The following is a 23,268-nucleotide window of genomic DNA, read 5'->3' as shown; positions in this document are numbered from 1 at the left end:
CATTTGGGATGTTCAGAGGCAGTTCCTATTTTTTAGGAGGGATCCCTATTTTTTAGGGAATGACTGAGAGTTGGTCCCGGGGTGTCTACAGACCATTCCGGATAATTTGATACCATCTCCTATTTTTTAGGAAGGGAACCTATTTTTTAGGGAGGACTGCCAGTTGATTGTTGACCACCAAAGGGCTGAGGAGCATAGCAGAGTGGCTTAGGAGTGTTTATCATCGATTCGAGACAGTCTCCTAATTTTTAGGAGCATCCCTACTTTTTAGCAGGAGGCTGCCAATTGACTACTGCATCCAGTCATCATCCATGATTAGGTGACTTAGTCAAATTCCAAATCCGAGTCCAGATGAGCATTTTATGAATTAATTAGGAATATTTAAATATTTCCTAAGCTGGATTTAAATAATAATAATAAAGTGCATTATTATAATCACTTCATATTATAATAAAATATAATATAGGGGGCCCTTGGCACACTTCCCTAGGCACCATAAGTGTTAAGTTGTTTTTAGAATAAAATGGCCCCATTGTTAATGTGTAGACAAGGCCTCATGAAGTTCAATTTATTGAAGTGGAATAAACTTGATTAAAGTTTATGAAATTTAATAAACTTAAAACCCTATGATGGTCGAACTTATTGGAGAGGTGATAAAAGAGAGTTAGGGCTCTCATTTGGGTAGTGCAGATTTTATTATTTTTGTTGGAGATTGAGGTTCGGGCTCTGAGAACAGAGTTTGCAGCAGATACATTCTTCAAGAACGAAAACTCTTGAGGGATTCAAGCTGGACGTAACCCCAGTTTGGCTGTGAATTGAGAATTCTTTGCTATATCAGCTGGAAGAATAAATTAGCAGCAATTCTTTGTAAGATTGTTGAAATTGTTTGGAGGATAAGGCAGAAATTGGTTTCAGAATTGTAGAGTGCAGATCTGAGAAGGAAATATCACCATTTGTTGATTCTTTCACTCCCAGCTGGGCGTACATCTCCAGGAGAAGCTGATGTCATAATTAAGGAGAGCTTCATTTCCTAGTTTTGGGTTTGAACAAATTTCTTGATCTGTTTCAGGTTGGTGGCAGAGAGGTTTGGAATTAGGAGCTGCTCACAATTCTTCAGCACATACACTATCTGGCCGTACAGTTTGGTGCAGCAGTAAAAACATCATTAACAGTCCAATTTCGTAGCAGATCTGAAGTGTTAATATTTCGGACTTATCAGGAATTAACAGCAGTTATATTGTGGTGTTGAAAAGCTTCTTCAACAATCATCTTGGGTTGTTCAAGTTTGCTCTAGCCGTACAAACCTGGTACGGCCTCCTTGTTGTCCATTTGGTAGCCAATAATAATCAGATTTGTCTCTGTTTTATGTGCAAATTGATTCTTAGTTGTTTCATTTCAGTTTCTAGCACTTTCTTGTTCATTTAATTCATATTATCTCAAAACCAAATATTGCAAGCCTTAAAACTTTGAAAACTCAGTAAAAATCAGAAAATCAGAATTTTCAATGGTTAAAGTCAGAATTTTCAGTGAATAGCCAGCAGGGGATCTTTCAGCCACCTTTACTTACACCAGAACACAAATACAAGCCAAGAGTTGGAACACCTCTATCTCCAACTGTCCACGTGATGATAGAGTACATTGTTTGAAACAATAAAAAGATTTCTCAATATTGTCTTGTTGTGACGTTTTCACACATCGCCCCATTGCAAATTGCAAATGGGGACCCCCTACTTTTTAGGCGCTTCCGGTCTTTTGGCTTTCATTTTTGGGGTCTTTTCGTAGCAGTCTCTCCAGTCTCTTTGCTTTGCGAGTGTTCGGGGGTCAAATTGATTAAGTTTGCTTTTCGTTTGGGTGATTTTGGTGAAGTCTAGGGCCTGTTTCATCAATTTTAGGGTTTCTGCCTTTAGTCCTAGATTTTAAAGGTTTCTGCTAGGGTTTTGAAAAAATGAACATGGAACTAGAATCAAGACCCTTCGAGGAGCCTCCTAGTAAAATTTGAGTGAAAACGGAGCAACTTTCTATTTTTATAAAGTTCCTATTTTTTAGGGATTTTACTGTGTCCTGGAATGTCTTCATTTGGCCAAAAATCAAACTTACTATTTTTACTAATTTCTATTTTTAGTAATTTTCTATTTATAGTAAGTCATTCTTGTGTCCTGTTTTGGGGTCTAATGCTGACGTTCTGAAAGTTTCTATTTTTGGAAAGATTATTTCTGACAGAACCATTCAAGCAGGCAATGAAGATCAAGCATTCACGACTACTTCTAAATCCAGAAGGTTTGAAAAGCAAATAGAATCAGTCAAAATGGCTAAGTGGTGAAAACCCATTCCTGAAGTGGAAAGCTCGAGAAATTTGTCTCCAGGAAATCACATCAAATCCATTTATGGAAGAGTGGTCATGGAGAAGCCAAAAAATCATAAATTCCTTCCTCAAGCCAAAATTCCGCCCAAAGCCAGAGGAGGGCACCAAAATGACATATTCATGGAGAAAGGATAAAAATCAAAGATTCCTCCTTCATGGCCAAAATCCACCCAAGCACTTAGGAGGGCGCCAAATTTGAAGTGTCACAGAAGGAAGGAAAAATAGTGAATTCCTCCTCACCATCAAAAATCCGCCCAACACCCAAGGAGGGCGCTAAAGAGGGGTAGTGAAGGAAAATCTTCTAAATCATGAATTCCTCCCCTATGAAGAAATTCCTCCATGAGACAAGGAAGGGAGCCAAAATGAGTTGTGCATGAAGAAATGGAAAAAGTATGAATTCCTCCTTCATGGTCAAAATCCACCCAAAGCCAGGTGAGGGCACTAAAATGGAGTCTCCTTGGAATGCATGGAAATTTGATGAATCCTTGACCAAGTCAAAATGCTGCCTAGGAGTGAAGGAGGGCGCCAAAATGGCATGTCAGGGAGGAATGGAAAAGTGTGAATTCCTCCTTCATGGTCAAAATCTGCCCAAGCACTGTGAAGGGGCGCCAAAATGTAAAATACATGGAAAATGTAAAAAAATCATGAATTCCTCCCTCTTTGAGGAATCGTGCCCTGGCCAAGGAAGAATGTTGAAATGGCTAAGTCAAAGAGAATCAAGGAAATGATGAAATTCTAAGACACAGGGAATTCCATGCCTAAGGTGGAAAACTGAAAATTTGTCTAAGCCATGAAATCCAAGGGTCAAGGAGGATATTGAAGGTTAGGAATGGATTGAAAAAGCAAAAAAAACCCTCGGGAAAAATTTTTAAAAATCCATTTTTAGACACCAAATCTCGTCTGAATTTCAAAATTTTTGTAGATTTGGATTCGTAGGAGAATTTTCCATCTCCTACCCGAGACCTAAATTTTAGGAAAGTTCCTAAAAAATAGATGTCAAAAGTTGGTCAAAAAGCTGCCTACGGACATGATGAATTCAAAGAGCACAAAAATTCCTTCCTCAAGGAACAAATTTCCAGAATTTCTTCTCCAGTTCCAAAATGTGCCCAAGGTTGGAAACAAGACATAAAAATCAAGGTTCAGGAAGAAAAATTCAAAATTCAAAAAAAATTCCTTCCTTAGGGAAGAATTGCATCCATGAAGAAGAAATTCCAAGAAAGTGGAAAAATTGACTAAGGGCGTGACCCCATGCTGTTGCTTAGCTTATTTTGGCTAGCAGCAGCTGCTCAACTTTTTGAGGAGCAATTGGCCCCATGGAAAGTAAAGTTGCTCCTTATTTTTATACAAACCTCTTAAATTATTTTTGTAAATAAAATTTTTAGTAATATTCTTGCAAATAGAATTTGTAGGCAAAATTGTAGGCAAAAAAAAAGAGGGGGAAAAAATATGGCAAAGCCACATGTCAATTTTTTTAGTTTTTTCAATAAGCAGCCACTGCTTATTTCTAGCCCCCCTTTTTTTTCAAAGCTTATTTTCAATTTTTAAGCAGCTGTTGCTCCACCAAAATAGGGAAAGATTTCAATTTATCATTTTTTGCTAATTAAAATTTTGCATGGGAACACTCTGGCTACTTACATTTAAGCAGAAAATGTTCATAAGCAGCCGCATGGGGACATGGAGTAAGTGTTGGAAATTCCTTCCTTTAGGATAGAAATCCAGAAAAGTGAAAATTGACTAAGTGTTGAAAATTCCTTCCTTCAGGACAAAATTCTTGGGAAATGTGAAATTTGGCTAAGGCATGAAGGAATTCCTTCCTCAAGGGTAGTAGAATCAAGGTCAAAATGAGGTTAAGGAGGAATTTTTCCTCCACATCAAAATTCCTTCACCATGGAGAAAATGCGCTCTGGGAAAGGAATGGGCGCCAAATGAAGGTAAGGAAGGAATTTTCCTTCCAAGATGAAATTCCTCCATGACATGAAAATTCCACCCAAAGGAAGAAGATGAAAATTCAAAGCCAAGGAAGGAATCGAAGATGAACAGAACGAGAAAATTCCCCTCTGGAAAAATTTTGAAAAATCCAATTTTTGGGCATCAAATCACATTCCAAATTTCAAAATTCTTTCAGATTTGGATTCGTGGGAGAATTTTCTCTCTCCTGAAACCTAGAACCCTAATTTGAATTTTTTCCTAAAAAACAAGAAATGTGCAGAATTGATGAAAGATCTTCTCCAAGGCAAGGAAAATTCAAAATCTCAGAAATATTCTTCCCAGATAATTTTTTCTCTCTCCAAGGGTTTCTCGCCAAGTGGCAGCTGGGTCAACCCATGAAGAATTAATGGAGCATCTTTTGCATGTAGCCGTCACATTTAAGGCATTATGGCAGATTCTTTTTTTGCATGCAGCCATCACGTTCAAGAGTTGATGGAGCATTTATGGCATCATGGGGCGATTTTGCATGGAGGCATATTTATTGCATTTATGATTTATTGGGCGAACTTGATGGATGATGGTGCATTCAATGCACAATGGATGCCATTTTTGGCAGGAATGTAATTAATTGTAATGGGATGGAATTAATTGTATATGGGCATAATGGACATTTATTGTTGATTCCCACCTTGTTGCATCATGTGTGGGGAATCTTTTAGGGAGAAACCCTAATTAGGGTTTTACATGTAGCCAAGGCTTGAAGCCTATATAAAGGGGTGACCCCCCTCATTTGTAAGAGGAGGGATACATGTATGAAATTGTTGCAATAAGTTTTGAGATAATAACAGTGAAACATTGTTCTCTGACGGTGTCCACTTAAGTTATATTTTCAAGACTTGCATGTTTTCATCTTCCTCACTTAGAGTAGAATTTTATTTTCTCAGTTGTTAGATAAAGTGTTTTGTTTTCAATGGAGAATGTAATGGTGTCTGATGAATTTCCATGGTTCATACTTTTTGCATCTTGCTGATTGTAAGTTGTTGTGTAAAGTTAGCCTGAGCCATTAAACTTGTGCTAAGTTCGATTGTGGACAGTCGTTTGGATTGTGCCGTTTTGGGTATTCAAATGCACTTTCTTGATTTGAAAATCCTTCAACATCCTCAGAAGATTGCACCGGTTCTTACGGAGTTGTAATTAATCTTGGCGAAGCAGAGCTTGATTTATTTGGAATTTGTCCACCAAAGCATTAACTGTTGATATCACTGCCCTTAGGAATAGATTTAGATCCTTCTAAACCCTTTCCCCTTTATTTTCAGTTCGTTTTAGTCCGTTCGAAGCAGCAGCATCGCAAAATTGCTATATTTGATGATGAAGTTCCACGCCACAGCAAAGAAGTGAAAGAATGATCCAAACGTAAGGCCCCTTGGGTTAACAGCAAACCCATCAATCAACTGAGTCACATCCATTCACTGAAGGAACCTTGGAGTTAGCCGTTTGAACTTTTTGTGCAATCTTAGCATACGGACTAATTTTGATCAAGAGAGAGTGAGGTGACCGTTGGTAACTTTATTCTGTGTTAGACGTCGTCATAAAAACACGTCAAAATGTCTCTCTCCAGAAAAAGCATTATTGTGTTCCACTCATCTTTCCATAAACATACATCATACAAGATTTGACATTGTTGATAATCCAATATTTATTAACCCTCCTATAGAATACTGGACTTTGCAAGATAACATCACCAACATCTAAAGGAACAACATTAATCACTATTTCATCAAGTTATATCCAACTAAAAATCTTAACTTGATTTGGTTATTAACATATCAGCACCTTCTTTGACCCAAACCAACCTATAAGGCTTGGGGTGTTGTATAGTTTTAATCTTATGAAATCAAGTTAGCTGGAGAGCATGAATTAAACAAAGTGTCAATATTTACACCATTGACATTCATCCTAATGCTAAATTATGTTTTTTTGCCAACAAACTAACTTTTTCAGTAGTCATTGACATTCAACCTAATGCTAAATTATGTTTTTTTTGCCAGCAAACTAACTTTTTCAGTAGTGAAAAAAATCTTAAGTGTACACAAAATGATCATCAATCTCTTTAGTTCTTTACCCTTTTTAAGAACTACATAGTACATTATCTTCATTCATTGAAGGCATAAAGCTTTTCTTACCCTTCTTACAGTTGTGTTGTAAACATACACACCTAATTGCAAATGGGGACCCCTTGTTTTTTTGGCTTTCTTAGTTGTTTGCCTAGTTTGCTTAGTTCCAGCAGTTAGTTTTCATAGTTCCTAGCCTTAGGGCCAGTTTGGTTTTGTCAAGTCTGGAAGTCAGTCAGGGTGTAAAAAGGGTGGAATAAAGTCTTGGGTCTAAGTGTTCGTTCAAAGGTGAAAATCATGAGGATATTCACTGAGTTTGCTTGACAAAACATGGAATTTGAAAGTTGTCCGGAAAAGTTGGAAAGTTGTTGAGCTAAGTTGTCAAGGAAAAAGTTGAGATGGAGAGAAAATTCCTAAGTTGAAATGTGGAATGAAGGAAAAATTCCAAAATTGATATAAGGATTATGGAGAAAGTCCATGACTTGAAGTTTGAAAATGAATGAAAATTCCAAAGTTGAGATGAGGATTTTATCCTTGGATCAAAGTTGAAATAGGAATTTTTTTCCATGAAATGAAAAGGAAATAAGGATTTTATCCCTGGAATGAAGATATAATTTGGAAAAATTCCAAGGAATAAAGATGTTAGAAAGGGGATTTTTATTCCAGAATTCAACAAAGGAGAAGGGTTAATTTTCCATGGAATTTGATAAGGAAATCCAAGCACAAGGTGAATTTCCACTAGGCAATCCACAATTAAGGAGAAATTCCACCCAAGAATTCTTCTCCAAGTGCAATTTCTGCCCAAGAATCCTTGTATAAGTGCAAATTCTACCCTCAAATCCTTGTCTATGTCAAAATCCCGCTAGGAATTCCTTGTCCAAATGAAAATCCCGCTAGGAATTCCTTGTCTAAGTGAAAATTCCGCAAAGAAATGCATATGCAAGGTCAATCTACACTGGAAAATCCAGACCTAGGGCAGAAAACTGCTTGAATAAATGCATGCACAGGTTAAAATTGTTCCAAGGAAATGAGCACTCATCTTATATTTATGGCCCTTCAAAATAAGATGAAATAAAGCAACAAGGTTGACCTGATTGGAAAACAATAAATTTCCCTCCAAAAATTCAATTTTTAATAATGCAAAATCCATAAAAGAGATGGCCGACTTGAAGTGAAGGAAGTTTGCAATGTGAAAACAAATAAAATCTTACTTAGCTGACCCCAGCAAGGAAGTGTAATTGCTATGTTAGAGGCCTATAAATACAAGATGGGAAGTCATTTTCATATCAAAACAAATTAAAGGCAGAGCAGAATAAGAAGCGAATTATAAGAGACTTCAATGCAAATCAGACCTGAAGAAAAACAAATCAGACCTGAAGAAAGGTGAATCAGATCCAAAAAAGGATGAATCAGGATCTGAAGTGAGCAAATCAGAACTTAAGATCAGACCTGGAACAAGTTAAGGAGCAGAGAATGGGTAAATTCACAGCAGAGAAGGGAAGAAGTGAATCATGGCAGCAGATAAGGGCGATTCTCCACAAGAAAAAATCAGATTTTAAAGCAAGCATTGAAAGAGAAAGAAGAAGAGGTCGATGTTGGAAGCTAAAAGGTCATTTTGAAGGAAAAAATCAAGTTGTTTACTTGCAGATCTGAATGAATTTCCTTATTAATTCAACCGTTTCCAGATCTAAAATATCATTTCCAGAAAATTCAAAGTTCATTTCTAGGGTCTTACAAGAGTTTGTGAAGCAAAATTTGTGAATTATTGATGTCATTTTAAGATTTGTTTCACAATTTCTCCTTGAAGAATGATTGGTATGCATTTTATTTAAAGATGTTCAAGATAAATTAGAGATACAAAGTTTTGAATTATCATTTTCTTATCATGATTTCTTGCATTTCATTTAAGGAATTCCCAAATTTAACCTAGGGTTTCACTCACATTTATGATCCAAGGTATCTTCTCTTTCTTTTTTAGGATTGATGCAAGGAAACAGAGGGAATTGGATGAAAGACAAGAATGTGACGAAAGACAAGATCAATGTATTCAAGAAGCTGACAAAGGACTCAACAAAGTTAGAAACTCATCTAGTGGAGTTGAAACAAAGGGCAAGATGAAAGAAAAGAGAAACTTTGCAAGACATGCAAGTTGAGGTGGTGCCTACTCACCTCCACCAATCAAATAACCCAAGGTCAACATGTCTAGATTCATTGAACCTAACTTCTACAAAGAAGGAAACTGGCATGTGGAATTGCATTTAATATAAAGTTACAACCCATTTTTGTTGGCACTCTCCCTAAAAGGACATGTATTCAAAAGTTGAGTAATTTTCTCATTGGATGGCATTAAATGTATAAGGTGGTAGTTATAACCGACTCCACTTAGGGTTTTATTGAATAATATTGGCCATTTATTTAGAATCAATCTAGGCCCCTCATTTTGTAACTCAAAGTCTATAAAAAGCTTGGCCTTTTCATTTGTAAAGGTTAACAGTTAATAGAAGTTAATAGCGGTAGAAGTAGTAGGAGGAGGTGATTAGAAATTGTTGGTGTTGAAAATAAGCCACCCGAACCGACGATGGACTGGTCCAAGAGGGGCTAGTAGCTCAGTGGTAGAGCACTCCAGCAGCGTATGGAAGGTCCTAGGTTCGAGTCCTAGCTGGTCCATGTCTCAACATGGTATCAGAGCCAGGTCCAGGCTAGGAGCCCCAAGCACACGAGAGGTGTGGCTTAAGGGGGGGTGTTGGTGTTGGAAATAAGCCACACTCGGACCGACGATGGACTGGTCCAAGAGGGGCCAGTAGCTCAGTGGTAGAGCACTCCAGCAGCGTATGGAAGGTCCTAGGTTGGAGTCCTAGCTGGTCCATGTCTCAACATGGTATCAGAGCCAGGTCTAGGCTAGGAGCCCCAAGCACACGAGAGGTGTGGCTTAAGGGGGGGTGTTGGTGTTGAAAATAAGCCACACCCAGACCGACGATGGATTGGTCCAAGAGGGGTCAGTAGCTCAGTGGAAGAGCACTCCAGCAGTGTATGGAAGGTCCTAGGTTCGAGTCCTAGCTGGTCCATGTCTCAACAGAAATTGTTACCAAGACTATGTCAAAATCAATACATAATTTCATTGAAGATATTGTGGATCTTTGTATGAAGTTTCGACAATTTGCATGGTTTCTACTTCTTAAGTTTTAGTTGAAGTTCATTGATTTTAAAGGAGAAATGTGAAGATATCTAATGAATTCCTTGGTCCATACCATTTGTAGTTTGTTGATTGTAAATTGCAATTTATGTTTAGTCTGAACCTCATTTTGGCAATAGTTCGATTGTGGATGTTCATTTGGATTGCGCCAACATTGGGCATTTGGATGGATGTTTACAATATGAAAATCTTTCACTATCCTTTGAAGATTGCACTCTTACTATGGCATTGTGAGCTATCTTTGGTTATGTAGAAAGCAGTTCCATAAGGAATTCATCTATCTAAAGCACTATCCATTATTATCATTGTTCATAGGTCTTAAATTAGAATCTCGAACCCTTATCCTTTTGATCTTTGCTTGGTAGAAGTTTAAGTTAGTTTAGGAGGAAAGCATCATTTGGATTGCTATATCGGATGTTCAAGTTCTAGCTACTTTGTAGAAGTGTATAGCATAAGTATTAGAATATTTAATTATATTTTAGTCACCTGTATTTAGTTCCTTGTTTAATGGTCATTTAGCTTTTAAGCTTTATTTAGCATTTAGCTTTTTCTTTTTAGTTAATTAGCCTTAAAGCTTTATTTAGCATTTAGCTTTTTAGTAGTTCACTTTAAACGACTTGTTCTTAATTTAGAACGTCGTCTTGTAATCTCTATATATACGCTTGTATATTGTTGAATAGATTATCCGATTATTGAATCATTCATTCAATTTATTTTTCATGGTATCAGAGCATGGACATTAAAAATTTCGAAAAAATTTTGTTATTAAAATTTTTCGAAGTTTTTATTGAAGAGATTTTTTTTTAAAACTGCTTTTTTTGAAAAGCAGATTTTTTCTCTTCCTGGGCAGTTTTTTTTTTTTTTTTTAAATCATGGGAGGGTTTTCACAATTTTTTTCCTCAAAAATTGTTCGCAGGGTTTATAATTTTCCCTTAAAAATTATCTCATCTGTAATCCGCGATATTCGCATAAGATTTTCGTTATCTCGGTTTTACCGTTTTTTCCCACAAAAACAATGATTTGTAACCTCAGATTTCTTGGTTTTTCGATTTTCTCCTCAAAATCGTAAATTCTCTTTTCGAGGGTTCCTATTTCAGGGTTTGACGGTTTTTTCCTCAAAATCGTGCTTTGTTGCAGTTAGTTTGGGTCGCACCTGCCAGGGCGAACATCTGCAACCGTGGTATCTTGCAGTCAGTTGTGGAGTTGATACTCTTCTACAAAAGGGTTTGCCGATTTTCCTCAAAATCATGGTTTCAGTTTTCAGTTTGGTTACCCAACGTCAGGTTGGATGGATTCTGGTATTCTTGGTCATTAACACTTTTCAAATCCATGGAGGGTCTCCACTGCACCAGAGTATTCTTTTCATTTGTGATCAAAAGACCTACAGTGTCTTCGATAGGGTAGTTAGTAGATAGAATGACCATTAAGGGAGGGTATTAGAATATTTAATTATATTTTAGTCACCTATATTTAGTTCCTTGTTTAATGGTCATTTAGCTTTTAAGCTTTATTTAGCATTTAGCTTTTTCTTTTTAGTTAATTAGCTTTTAAGCTTTATTTAGCGTTTAGCTTTTTAGTAGTTCACTTTAAACGACTTGTTCTTAATTTAGAACGTCGTCTTGTAATCTCTATATATACACTTGTATATTGTTGAATAGATTATAAGATTATTGAATCATTCATTCAATTTATTTTTCAATAAGTCCCTTTGTGAGAATAGAAAATCACATCATTTCATCGAGTCTATCCATTGCATCGTCAAAACCTGACATTAGGAACCTTGGGGTTACCTCAATTGATCACATTGTTTAGCATTTGAGGTTTCCTCATTCAAGAGAGGATAGAATACTTGGTATTTTATTCTGTGTTTGAGAGTGTCACAAAACACCCATCAACACTTACCTCGCTTGTGAAGGTTCTTTCAAGATGTAATTTTCAATATGAAGATTCTTCATGACCATCCTTGTCACAATGGTCACAATGAAGTGCAGATTTGATCTTGGTGCTTGTGGAATTTACCCTTTATCCTTTTTATTGGCCTTAACTTCATTAGGCTTGGAAGAGGAAGAGCAACCATCTATCTCAAAATGTTAAGCATATGAGCATGTTCCATCTATGTCAAGCAATTTAGAAAGCCATATAGGACTACAAAGGTGTTTATGAAGACCTATATATTTCATTAGTACTACATCTAACACATCTTTACGCATTCAAATAGCCCTTATATGGAATTCATTAGTGTGTCTCTATACCCTTGGACCTTCTTTTCACTTAAGCAATTGTCATTCCATACTCTTTTCTTCCTTGTGAACATATTGGATTGAATGATTGATTGTTTAAAATGCCTCCAAGAACTTATTGAAGTCTTTTCATAGCCATGGACTATTAGTGACTTTCAAACCACGACAAAGCATGTTTTGCCAACCTTATTCTAGCAAATGAGATCTTTTGATCCAAAATGAGAGTATCTATACTGAAATATACCTCAAGTTGTGTGATCCAACTGCCAAGCAATTTCCGAATCCACATCAACTTCAAATGGCAATATCTCAATATTAGCTTCCACCTTGAATAGAGGCTTGCTTGGAAGAATCTTATCACCCTTTGAAGACTCTCCTTCATTGGAATTGGGCTTGTTACCATCCAATGTCTCCCTAAGGATTTCCATTAGGCCTTTCATGGTCTTTATTGATTGAGACAAAATTGCAATGGCACTCTCCATCCTACAAAATCTTGCTTCAGCACCTGCATAATCCCTTTCTCCTCCCATGCTTCTCAAGTCTTTCTTCCACTTGGGGGATTTAACAAGTTTTTGCAAAGGTAAAATCTTATTTCCACCTTATCTACTTGTGGGCATGAACCTGAAAAATACTCACAACATACCTCCCAAATGGAATGAGATAACTCGAATAGCACTTGATCTATAAACTATAAGGATATGACTTAGCTAGCCTGTTACCAGTGGATATAGATTCTTAGTGTAAGAGAGCACACATAACTGAAATTAATTAGCCAAAAAGAGCAAGAAAATAGAAAAAAAAAACAGATACCAAACACCATAGAAAGATAGGTTTACCCTGGAGAAACTCATTGTGGGTTAAAAATCCCCAGCAATTACGAGTATACACTCTTAGTGCTTCAAGCTGGCATTGCAATGGAAATACAGCCCTTAGACTCTAATGGTAGAGCCTCCAAACAGTAGCGAGAACTCCCAGTGACCTCCAATAGCTCCTAAAACCACTTCCCCTGCTGCTGCTATAATGGCAGTCTCAAAAAACAGAAAATCCCCAACAAATACTCCACTTGTAGTTCTCTAAGATGATAGAATTACACTAAGAACTTGATTTAATCCAGAAGCTGAAAATACCAAGAAACCATGCTTGAAGGACAAAAATAGAAAACTGAACGTCATTGGATGCCACGAATGAGCATAACAAATTCACAACTTCCAACAAAAAAGTGATTTTGCAACTGCCACAAGGTCAGGACAAATTCACCACAATAGATGATAAATTTTCCATGGTAATTTCATTTTCGCTGCATGTTAAAACCATTAATTTCACCAAAATGGCCAAAATACACAATGTTGAAGATCTTTACACAAACAGACCCCTAAACACTCTTCAGCATTAAAGTTGTCCACATTCCATAAATTGATAAACATGCCATAAAGTACAAAATCCGAATCTTTTGTCAGATCATTTTTGTTTTCAAATACTTAGTATTTAATTATTATATTTGTTATAGATCTCCTTATTAGCAAGATTAAGTAGATGCTATTAATATTGGTTCAAAGCCCCTAGATATGATTATGAATGAAAAGATGGCTTATGCGAGGTCCATAATTGATAAGCAACAAGAGAAATAGAAGAAGGATTGTACCATCGTGTCTAAAGGTTGGATGGAAGAGATAGGCTATAAAAAAAAATGGTTTCTTTCTCAAAACAATTTCATGAAATTTATTAAAGTTTTTTGTAAAAATAAGGAATGCAAAATTTCTATGCAAGATTTAAATGAAGTTGTGGCTAAAGTAGGTGAAGCCAATGTTATGCAGATCATCACAAACAAGCCAATGTTATGCAGATCTCACGGAGGACCACCCATCTTTTTTCAAGACTCCATGTTTCACTCATTGTCTTGACCTTATAATATTATATTGGACGATATTGGAAAACGTCTTTAGATCATGTTTGCAGTATTTACAAATATATATGCAACTATGCTTGGGTACTTGACTTGGTGAGAAAACATAGAGGTGTTGGCTCATCCTAGTGTAACCTACTTTGCAACCAATTTTATCATATTGTAGTTTTTACTTCAATTGGACCTACTTTAAAATGTATATTTGCTAGTGTGGAGCAGCCTCAATCTTTATATTTGATTATGAATGCCAAAGTTGGTTGTATGGATTGGATCTTTGATGAGAACTTTTGGCTTTTGACAAGAGATATTGTAGAGGTATGGTGTTTTCCCATTCCTCTTTTGCTTACATATTACTCTTATATTCTTTTATTTGTTTATGTTCTCTTCTTAAATATTAATACTAATGTTATTTTTTTAATGGGTCACAGAGCTTTTAGTTAGCCTGCTTAACGTTGTTGATAGGAAGAAGCCCTCGATAGGCTATATATATGAGAGCATGAACAAGACCAAGGCCATTAGAGCCATCTATGGTAGTGTTGACGAAACATACCATCCCATGTGGGAAACCGTTGATTGGTGATGGCACCATCATCTTCATAAATCAGTATGTGTGACAAGTTATTTCTAGAATTCAGCATTCCAAATCTACTCATATTTAAGGCCACTACAAAGGTTTTAAATGGACTCTAAGTGGCCATAGAGTGGATTCACGCAGAGTTTTGTGCGAACAAGAACCATCTTCAAGATTGAGATCTTCATACTTACACAAGGGGACCTGTTTTCTCAAGATATACACAAGGCAACTTGGATGACATTGCAACCAAATAAAATTTTCTTAAGGTTCATAATTCCAGAATTTTTGTTTTAATGTTGACAATGAGCTCAAGTTCTTTTTTTAACTTTTTTTCCAATTAAATGAAATTTTAGTATTATCTTTCTCATTTTAGGTGCATGGTGGGAAAGATTTGGTGCTAAGGTAGAAACCTTCAAGGATTGCCATATATGTCTCATGTCAACCATGGAGAACTTTAGGATGCAAGTGCAACTGAGTATATTTGAGCATTAACAATCCAAGAAGTGCAGCAGATTGATGGTGCAATGCCACCACATGCAAAGCTCGGGCTTTCAGTTATTTCCTCAAATTGGATCACTTGAGGATCCTACATTTGGGTTGATCAAGTTGAGAGTGAGGTAGAGGCAATAGCAATGGCAGAAGAAAGAAACACAAGCAGATCCCATGGTGTTGTTGAAACACATGCCAGCTATCATGGCTGCAACAGTATCAAGGACCTATATGGCACACAAGCAAGATCCACGATAGGGCTGGTGACATTGAATTTACTGATGCACGCTCCTTTCTACTTTAGTCCATGACTCTCAGTTGTACTTTTTTATTTTGATTCAATGGATATCCTAATGCATGATTTTTGTAAATCGGATGGCAAAAACATTTATGAATACTAATATATTTAGAAATCATGTTTCCTTCAGCTCAAATTGGCTTTTTGTACTTATTTTTTGATGTATAGTTATGCACGTGAGAAAAGTAGCATATAATCGACTAGCCTTTCGTCTTTAAAGTTAATTTGGATAAGTGTATACAAAAACATATGTTTTATAGTTTGTTGCTGAATTTGAATCTGAGCCAGAAATCAGCTTGCTGACTGTACATTAATTCCAAGACTGGTAACAATGATTAGAATGAGTCAAATATCAATATATCCTATCGCCCAAACTCAATGTTAAGAACGAGAAAATGAACAATTGCTTAAGATTTAGGACCTAGCTTTAAAGACCTCTATTAGATGCAGGAAGAACAAATACTATAGATGAAATTATGAATTATGATTTGCAAAACTTATAACAACTAATGTATGAATATCATAACAGTTGACCAATACACACATGATTAGAGGAATTGGCTTCATTAATCAAAGCGATGTTGGATTTTATGATTGATTGAGAGATTATATATTTTAAGTAAAAAATTCCCCTTTTGGATTACATGGAAATTCATTCACAGCAATATACATACATGCATTCCAAATATAGAACTATTTTTTACATTTGATCTCTAACTTACAAATGAAGGATGAATGGTTAAGATTTTCATTTATTTCAAAATAAGATTTAATATTTTTACTCGACAGAATTTTCTCAAACCAACTCTATGCTCTCAACTTTGAATTAGCACACCAATTACAAGATATAACATAGGAAACTCCTGGATTTGAAGACACAATTGCAATGTACAAATACAAAATAAAAGGTTAAAATCTCATAGATGATTAACCCAAATTGTCTTAGACCTACTCAATGAGATAAATGAATATCCTAATAATTTCTTAGTTGACATCAAATTTATAGTAAAATCTTCATCTGCTAGCTTCTATTTAGATCTCCAATAAAATACTTTTTATCTTAGAAGAAGTAATTTTTCAGTACAGATCTAAATCGAAGTAAATCCAATTGCACATGAATAAAGCTGAAAACACAAAGTGTGATAATTTTCTAACCTCAGAGAAGATTTTCAGGCAGCCGTAACAAAAATCGAATCAAAAGTTAAATGTCATGTAGGGTGAATCATATAAAATAAAAAATGCATGCTCACCAACTTTTGTCGTTGATTCAAAGCTTGCAGTTTATGCATCTCATATTCATTTCTTCTCCCCTCCTTGCGAAGCTAATCAAATCAAGAAGCAACAACAATTAAAAAAAATTGTATGAAAACAATATCTGAAATGTCATATTTATGCTTTCATAGGCATCAATGCACATGTACAAGAAATTGGATAGCTCTGAAAGCTTTCCAATAACCTTTATAAAGAAAAAACAGCAGCCAGACAAGAATACCATGTTAAAATCTTGCCAAAAAGAGAAGGCAGCTTGACAGAACATACCAACTTCAACTATAATAATGTAGAATGAAAAAGTCGGGTATTCTCAGACTTCACAGATAGTATATATAACTAAAATATGGATTGCATGTTCATTAAGCCTTATACCTTAGTGGGAAATATTAAAGAAAGAGATAGACTTCCATGTTCTGTTTAGATAAGAGATACACTGCAATTGAGTACCATGGCTAAGATGCTACAATATTGAAAGTAATGTAGTTGATTGGGCTGTATCTAGACAAGCGTGCACTTATTTAAATATCCCTCTAATAAACATTCAAATTGGGATTTATTAGCCTAATCTTGTGCGACTGTAGTAATATAACATCAGAAGCATAAATAGAGAAAGAATTGCATATGAAAGCATGTTAACCTTACACTATAAAAAAGAACGGAGAAAAAGGACCCAAGGAAAATTTCTTAATTTGGCTTGTTACCAACCTTTGCAACATGATATGGCTCAAAACAACTCTGTTTTCAATATTATAGGCTTCAATGCTCTGACAAAGCAGTCCTACTCATGAATTATATACTAGTAGAACTTTCTATTGAAAACTGCTAAACGCAAGTCCCATTGACCTATTTTTGGTCATCCATGGACATTAATATAATTTCTTCTTTCTTTCTTTATTTCTTTCTACAATTCCTAGATTTGAGATTTGCTATCTGAATGTAAAACGAAGTCCAAAATATCTATAAATATTATTATTCATGCCAGAAAGGAAATTAAGACATGTACCAACAAAAAAAAATTTAAACTAATATGGAAGGTTATATTGCATTTTCAGATTTTCTTATTTATGTACTTTATGAATGGTTCCTTAGAACCAATCAAGATTGATATGCCTTGTTGCCAAATTAATGTGTTATGTTGAGCTTTTTATGCTTGTTGACTGAATCATCTCTCTCTTCTTGGATTCTATGTATGCTGAACAGAATTTTGACATGACCACCATTTGGAGTTTCAAGCTCAACCATGATTCTTTGCTCAATGATAGAAATATTTCTATTATCTTGCATTCTATCATATCACTAAAACTAATAAACACTTTAAATCAACTTAAATATTTATCCTAGAAGAATCAATCATTGTGAATTTCTGAATAACCAGAATAATCTAGCTTTCAGTTACATCATGCCATAGAGGTTTCTCATTAATTTTCTGTCAAGTAATATCCTAGAATAGTGTAAGACTTCTTGTGTTAATTGTGCTTTAATTTTTTTAAGTTTTCTACCATAAATATTTTTCTCATAAGGAGATGCCCATTGTACTAAAGGAATGCACTTCTCCCATTTCCTAAGTTATGGGATAGAAAATATTTTTAAGACATCCCCTTTCATGGAGGATAAATCAAGCTATCCTCTAGTCACCTCTTGACTACAACGCAATGCCTCAACATCTCCTAATTTATGATCAATGTCCAATCATACTGTGCAACTTGAGCTGACCAAATAGTGAAAGTTTGTGTTCTTCATAGTGGAGGTCAAAAGTTTGAAACAAATCGAGGGTAGGGTTGTCACCTTGCTGAAAAATATACTGTAAATAATGTAAACAACTGTCTTGTGGAATACTTGCATAAGAAGAATCTCACACACCAAATCAGTGTCACTTGGTGGTGACCTGAAAAACTATCTTTACCGGCAGCAGTAATTTAGAGCAAAAGCCCTTATTATTTTTAGTGTTCACTAAATTTAACTACTTTCCAAAACACTACAATCCTAAAACTCTGTACCAATAACATGACATTGTATGTAGAAGATTCCATGCAAAATGTTCAGATCAAGGTGCACAGATGCAAAACATGTTGACAAGGATGTCACATTTTTGGTAAGGTGTTTAAGACATCCTCTATAACCAGCATGCACATAAAGCATACAAGTGAACAACTTATTAATGTTACATCTTAAATCTTTGCTAACCTATGTTGTCAAGCATTGTAGGGTAACCTATCCTACCTGCCCTAGTCGGATTTGGGTTCAAAGCTCAACCTAAGTTAACCCTACAGAGTGACTCTTATGTCACTAACAAAACACAAAACACAAACTTAAACTTATTTAAAGAGCATGACATTAGATGGTGGAGGGAACTTTATATTGTGCAAGGTCTTACTAAAGCCTACTAGAGATGATGGTGAATTGTGGCTGAGGATGAGTATCTTTTACACTAGGTGTAATTCAAGTGGAAAGTGTTGTAAGATGATCATAGATGTAGGAAGCATAGATAACCTGCTGTCCATCAAGATGGTAAAGAAGTTGAGCCTAAAAGCAGTACCAGATCCTAATTCCTATGGATGCCTATCATTTGTTGTTGGCCAGACCATGGCCATTTGATGTATGTGCCATCCATAATGGAAGAAAGAACACATTCACCATAGCCAAGGGCAAAAATAAGTTTGAGTTGAAGCCAATAAATAAAGATAAGGATGCCAAAAATGGCCACATAATGTTCTTATCAGCCAAGTAGTTCTTAAAGACGGTTGAAGAATCAAAGAATGCTATGTATAGTTCATGAAACCTACACCGATGAAGGAAAGTGAGTTGCACTGCTCAAAGGAGACAGGTAGATGTGCTGTGGAATGAATTTGAGGATGCGATGGATAACTAAATATCTCAGGATTTGCCCTGGTGCAGGGCAATCCACAGTGCATGGAATTGATTCTACAATCTTAATAAGTTTCCCCACAAGATAAATCTTGATATGAGTGCAAAATTGAACAAAAAAGCTAAGTTGCCGGTACGGGTACGGGTACGGGTACGGGTACGTGGGTACGGTACGCTGGTACGGCATTTTTTTTAGGGGGGGCCTGGGTACGTATGGGTACGTCCGTACAAAAAAAGGTAAAAATCATAAATATATACATATATACACTCTAATAAGTAGAAACAAAAATTAAATTTAGAATCCCACATATCATCCATATGCTAAACAAAACTTGGAACTATCATATATGATTCATATTGATATAACTATAAGTCTATAACAAAATTACAAACTTTGAATGTTATGATAGATATCGAATTCATTGTTCACTGGCTCAACCGTTCAACAATAAAATGACACAACTAATAATCAGCAATAGCATCATATGGGTCACTAGGAAGATCAAGATCAACATCATCATTGACATTAGATGATGTAGGTAGAGTACTGGAACCACATGCAGCCTCACTACCACTTGCACTAGCAGCACATTGGCTATCAGACTCCCCAGAAAGTAAAGATTGTGTGGCAGCTGAAAAATCCAAATCAGTTCGCTCTGGATCTACATCCCAAAACTTTGTGCTCCCATCCTTATACTCATTTTGTTTATGAGTAAGAAGGCGCAAGTTTGAATGCACATAAACGAGCTCTTCTGCCTTACTTGCTGCCAGTCGGTTGCGTTTCACTGAGTGGATAAAGGAGTATGTGCTCCAATTTCGCTCAGATGAAGAGGAACTAGCAACCTATTGAATAATTGACACAAAGTGAGAGGGTGACAATTATAAAATAGTAAAAAATCTAAATTTAGAGAGCAATAAAAATTATGAAACTTACTTGCGATAAAACTTTGATTGCAAGAGTTTGAAGGTTTGGTGATGTATGGCCATTGAGGTACCACCAAGCATGAGAATCCTTTTTATACTTGTCACGGAGAGCGGAAACACTTTGACCATTGGAGGCTACAAAATCAGCAAACTCACTTGTCATTAAATCCTCCATTTCAGAATCTGGGAAGAGTTTAGTAAGTGCTGTCCTACACCCTTCACTGACTTCTGAATCTCTATATGGTGGTACCCTTGATGGCTTAGCAAGCATTTCATCACTATAAAATTTGGGAGTCAATGCAAATGCAAGAAGATGTAGTGGGGTGGTCATTTTGTTCCACCGCTCAACACAAATTGATTGAACCTCTTTGAAGAAAGTTTCTTCGGGATCTTGCTCTTTTGCATTGATGATGGCTTTCATTTTCTCAATCATCGAGTCAATGCCATCATATACCTCTCCCAAACATGGGTGATCCATGTCAGTATAACGGATCATACTCATGATGGGCTCAGTGAAACTCAAAAGATATTCCACTCGATCCCACCAAGTGTCATCTAGGATCATGCGCTTTACATTTGCTGCCCTTTCAGTATTGGATTGCCTCCATAGGGACCAACTTTGACTAATTACCATGCTAGCAAGTGGCTGTCGCACCTTCACAAGTCGCCTCAAGACGATTGTGTTGGATGCAAATCGGGTCTCGGCAACCTATTCAAAAATTAAAAATAAAAATTAGAATACAAAGAAGACATGATAAAAAAATAAAAATTAAGTAACCATCAAAGTGAAATGTAGATTTTAAAAATTGAAGTGTTTCAATTACCTTTAGCAACTCCAACTGTGAAAATGATCTGAAAATGGCCTGTGACATGTTATGGTTTGTGATGAACATTTGGATCTCTTCAGCCTCAACATAAATTTGTTTGATCCAATCTATTTTCCTGCCTATCTTTTGTAGCATGAGGTTGAGAGAGTGGACAGCACAAGGTGTCCAAAATATGTGTTCAAACCGTGTCTCAATCAACATACCTGCAGCTCTACAATTCTTTGCATTGTCCGTTATTACTTGGACAACATTTTGAGGTCCCACATCCTGAATGCATTGTATAAGGATGTTAGCAATAAATTGTGCATCCTTCATCTGTCCCTCACAATCCACAGCTTTCAGAAACATTGCCCCTTTAGGGCACACTGCAATTACATTAATTAATGGCCGATTTTTGGTATCCTTCCATCCATCTGAAATGATGGACACCCCTGTTTGTTTCCATGAATTTCTAATGGGAGCCAATGCATTGTCTATGTTTTTTACCTCCTTTGCTAGTAAGGTGCTACGCACCTTCTCATAACCTGGCCCTGTGTACCCTTGTGGAGCCTCATTTACCTTTTTCAACATATCCTGCCAATATGGTGATCGTACCACATTAAATGACAAACCGTTTGCATATAGACATCTTCCAACGGATTGATCTGCAATCTCTCTAGCATCATTCTTAAATGCTCTCTCTAATGGTCCCTTGCTTCTCTTCACAATAACAGGTTCTTCACTAATTGGGTCCAAGAATGGGTGGCTCTCTACCACGATATCAGGAAAATCGCTATAAGATGGAGAAGTAGGGGGCCTCTTTGATTTACTTCCTCTTCCTGTCAACAAAGGATGGTTTGAGGCACGACCAACTCTTGCATCTGCTTCCTCTTGCTCTCTAATATATCCTGCTATTTCTTGAGGTGACATCCCATTTCCATTCTTTCCTAGACATGGTTTGATTCCTTGTTGGGGAATGGCACAAAAATGGGCTTTGACACGACTGTAGGAGCTAGTTTTTTTCGTACTACAGAAGTTGCATATCCATAAAAATGTTCCACCACCTTTTACTTGGTCTATTATTTTGACATATTTCCATAAAGGTGAATTTGGGTCAGTTTTGAAAGTCCGTTGAGGAGTAGAGCTAGTAGTCGTTGCCATTATGATTTCTACAACAAATTAAAAAATAATTATTAATATTTAATAAATTAATAGTAAACAATAGATTCTAAATGTTAAATATATAAAATTAAATTTAATAATTTATTTAAAATGAAAGTAATTAAATTTTAATTTTTAATTACACAAATTATTATAGACTATAGTTTGTTTAATAGTTTATTAAACAAACTATAGTTTATAATAATTTGTGTAATTAAAAATTAAAATTTAATTACTTTCATTTTAAATAAATTATTAAATTTAATTTTTAAATTTTATATAAATTATTAAATAAACTATAATAAAATTTTACAAACTAATAAATTTTTTTAAAAACTATAATAAAATTTTACAAACTAATAAATTTTTTTAAAAACTATAATAAAATTTAATTTTTTAACAAACTATGATCATTATTTTAACAAACTTAAAAAAAATTTAAAATTTAAAACCTGCGCTGGTTGTCAGCCGTCGCCCTCCTGCCTGGCACCTCCCGTCTCGCCTCTCTGTGCCGTCCTCGTGCCTCCGTCGTGCCTTTGTGGCGTCGCGCCTCTGTGCCGTCGTCGCGCCTCCGTTGCGCCTCCTGCCCGAGCGCCTCCGTCGAAGCCTCTGTGCCGTCGCGCCTCCGTTGCGCCTCCTGCCCTAGCGCCTCCTCTCACCTCTGTCGTTGCGCCTCCTCTCAAACCTGCATTTTTCGATTTTCCTCTCACTGTTTCGCGTGGAATAATGATTTCGCGTTTTTTAATTTTAGCTTTGCTTTAGGTTTAAAACGTGAAAAGACATGATTCGACCCGTAAAAAAACCCTCGAAATTTGTGTCCGATGCGGATTCGTCAAAAAAACCTTATGGAATCGCCACGTCTACACCGGATGCGTCTGGAATCGGGACTCCAAAAACGGATGCGTTTCAGGAGGCAAAAATCAGTACCCTGTCCGAATCCACAGGGATTCCGAGGCGAATCCGAATCCGATACGTATCGTATCCGGATTCGGGGGCAAAACCTGAAGTACCGGTAACTTAGCAAAAAAGTGGAAGAGCTGATGAAAAACAGTTTGATTCAATAAAGTATGAGCCCTTGCACTATACTTGCAATACTTGCACCAAAGAGGGAATAAGAATGGAGGGCATGCACAAAGTCTCA

The 23,268-nt window shown here is 36.2% G+C and overlaps 2 protein-coding genes across 6 annotated transcripts in view; both read right to left on the bottom strand.

The window, feature by feature from the left end:
* LOC131065728 (kinesin-like protein KIN-4A) overlaps positions 1-23,268 on the bottom strand; it is a 105,716-nt gene that overhangs the window by 31,713 nt on the left and 50,735 nt on the right. For all 5 annotated transcript variants that reach the window (XM_058000338.2, XM_058000336.2, XM_058000340.2 and 2 more), the window contains one exon: positions 16,350-16,421. In XM_058000338.2, the coding sequence (XP_057856321.1) occupies positions 16,350-16,421 (72 nt within the window). The remainder of the gene's footprint in view (positions 1-16,349; positions 16,422-23,268) is intronic.
* LOC131857142 (uncharacterized) lies at positions 19,355-22,157 on the bottom strand. Its single transcript, XM_059209289.1, has 3 exons — positions 20,985-22,157; positions 20,171-20,869; positions 19,355-20,079 (listed from the first exon to the last, which is right to left on the bottom strand). Exons 1-3 carry the CDS (start codon positions 22,125-22,127, stop codon positions 19,699-19,701), a joined length of 2,223 nt encoding a protein of 740 aa, XP_059065272.1. The 5' UTR covers positions 22,128-22,157; the 3' UTR covers positions 19,355-19,698.

Source organism: Cryptomeria japonica, chromosome 7 (assembly GCF_030272615.1).
Source record: "Cryptomeria japonica chromosome 7, Sugi_1.0, whole genome shotgun sequence".
Classification (NCBI taxonomy): Eukaryota; Viridiplantae; Streptophyta; class Pinopsida; order Cupressales; family Cupressaceae; genus Cryptomeria; species Cryptomeria japonica.
Note: the sequence above shows the minus strand (reverse complement) of the source record. Positions and strands in the feature narration are given on the sequence as shown.

Bases quoted from the DNA above. Each gene is read 5' to 3' on its own strand.
- LOC131857142 (XM_059209289.1), bottom strand. From the start codon at position 22,127: ATGGCAACGACTACTAGCTCTACTCCTCAACGGACTTTCAAAACTGAC. The intron at 20,870-20,984 runs GTAATTGAAACA...ATTTTTGAATAG, and splicing joins CACAGTTGGAGTTGCTAAAG to GTTGCCGAGACCCGATTTGC. The intron at 20,080-20,170 runs GTAAGTTTCATA...ATTATTCAATAG, and splicing joins CAATCAAAGTTTTATCGCAA to GTTGCTAGTTCCTCTTCATC.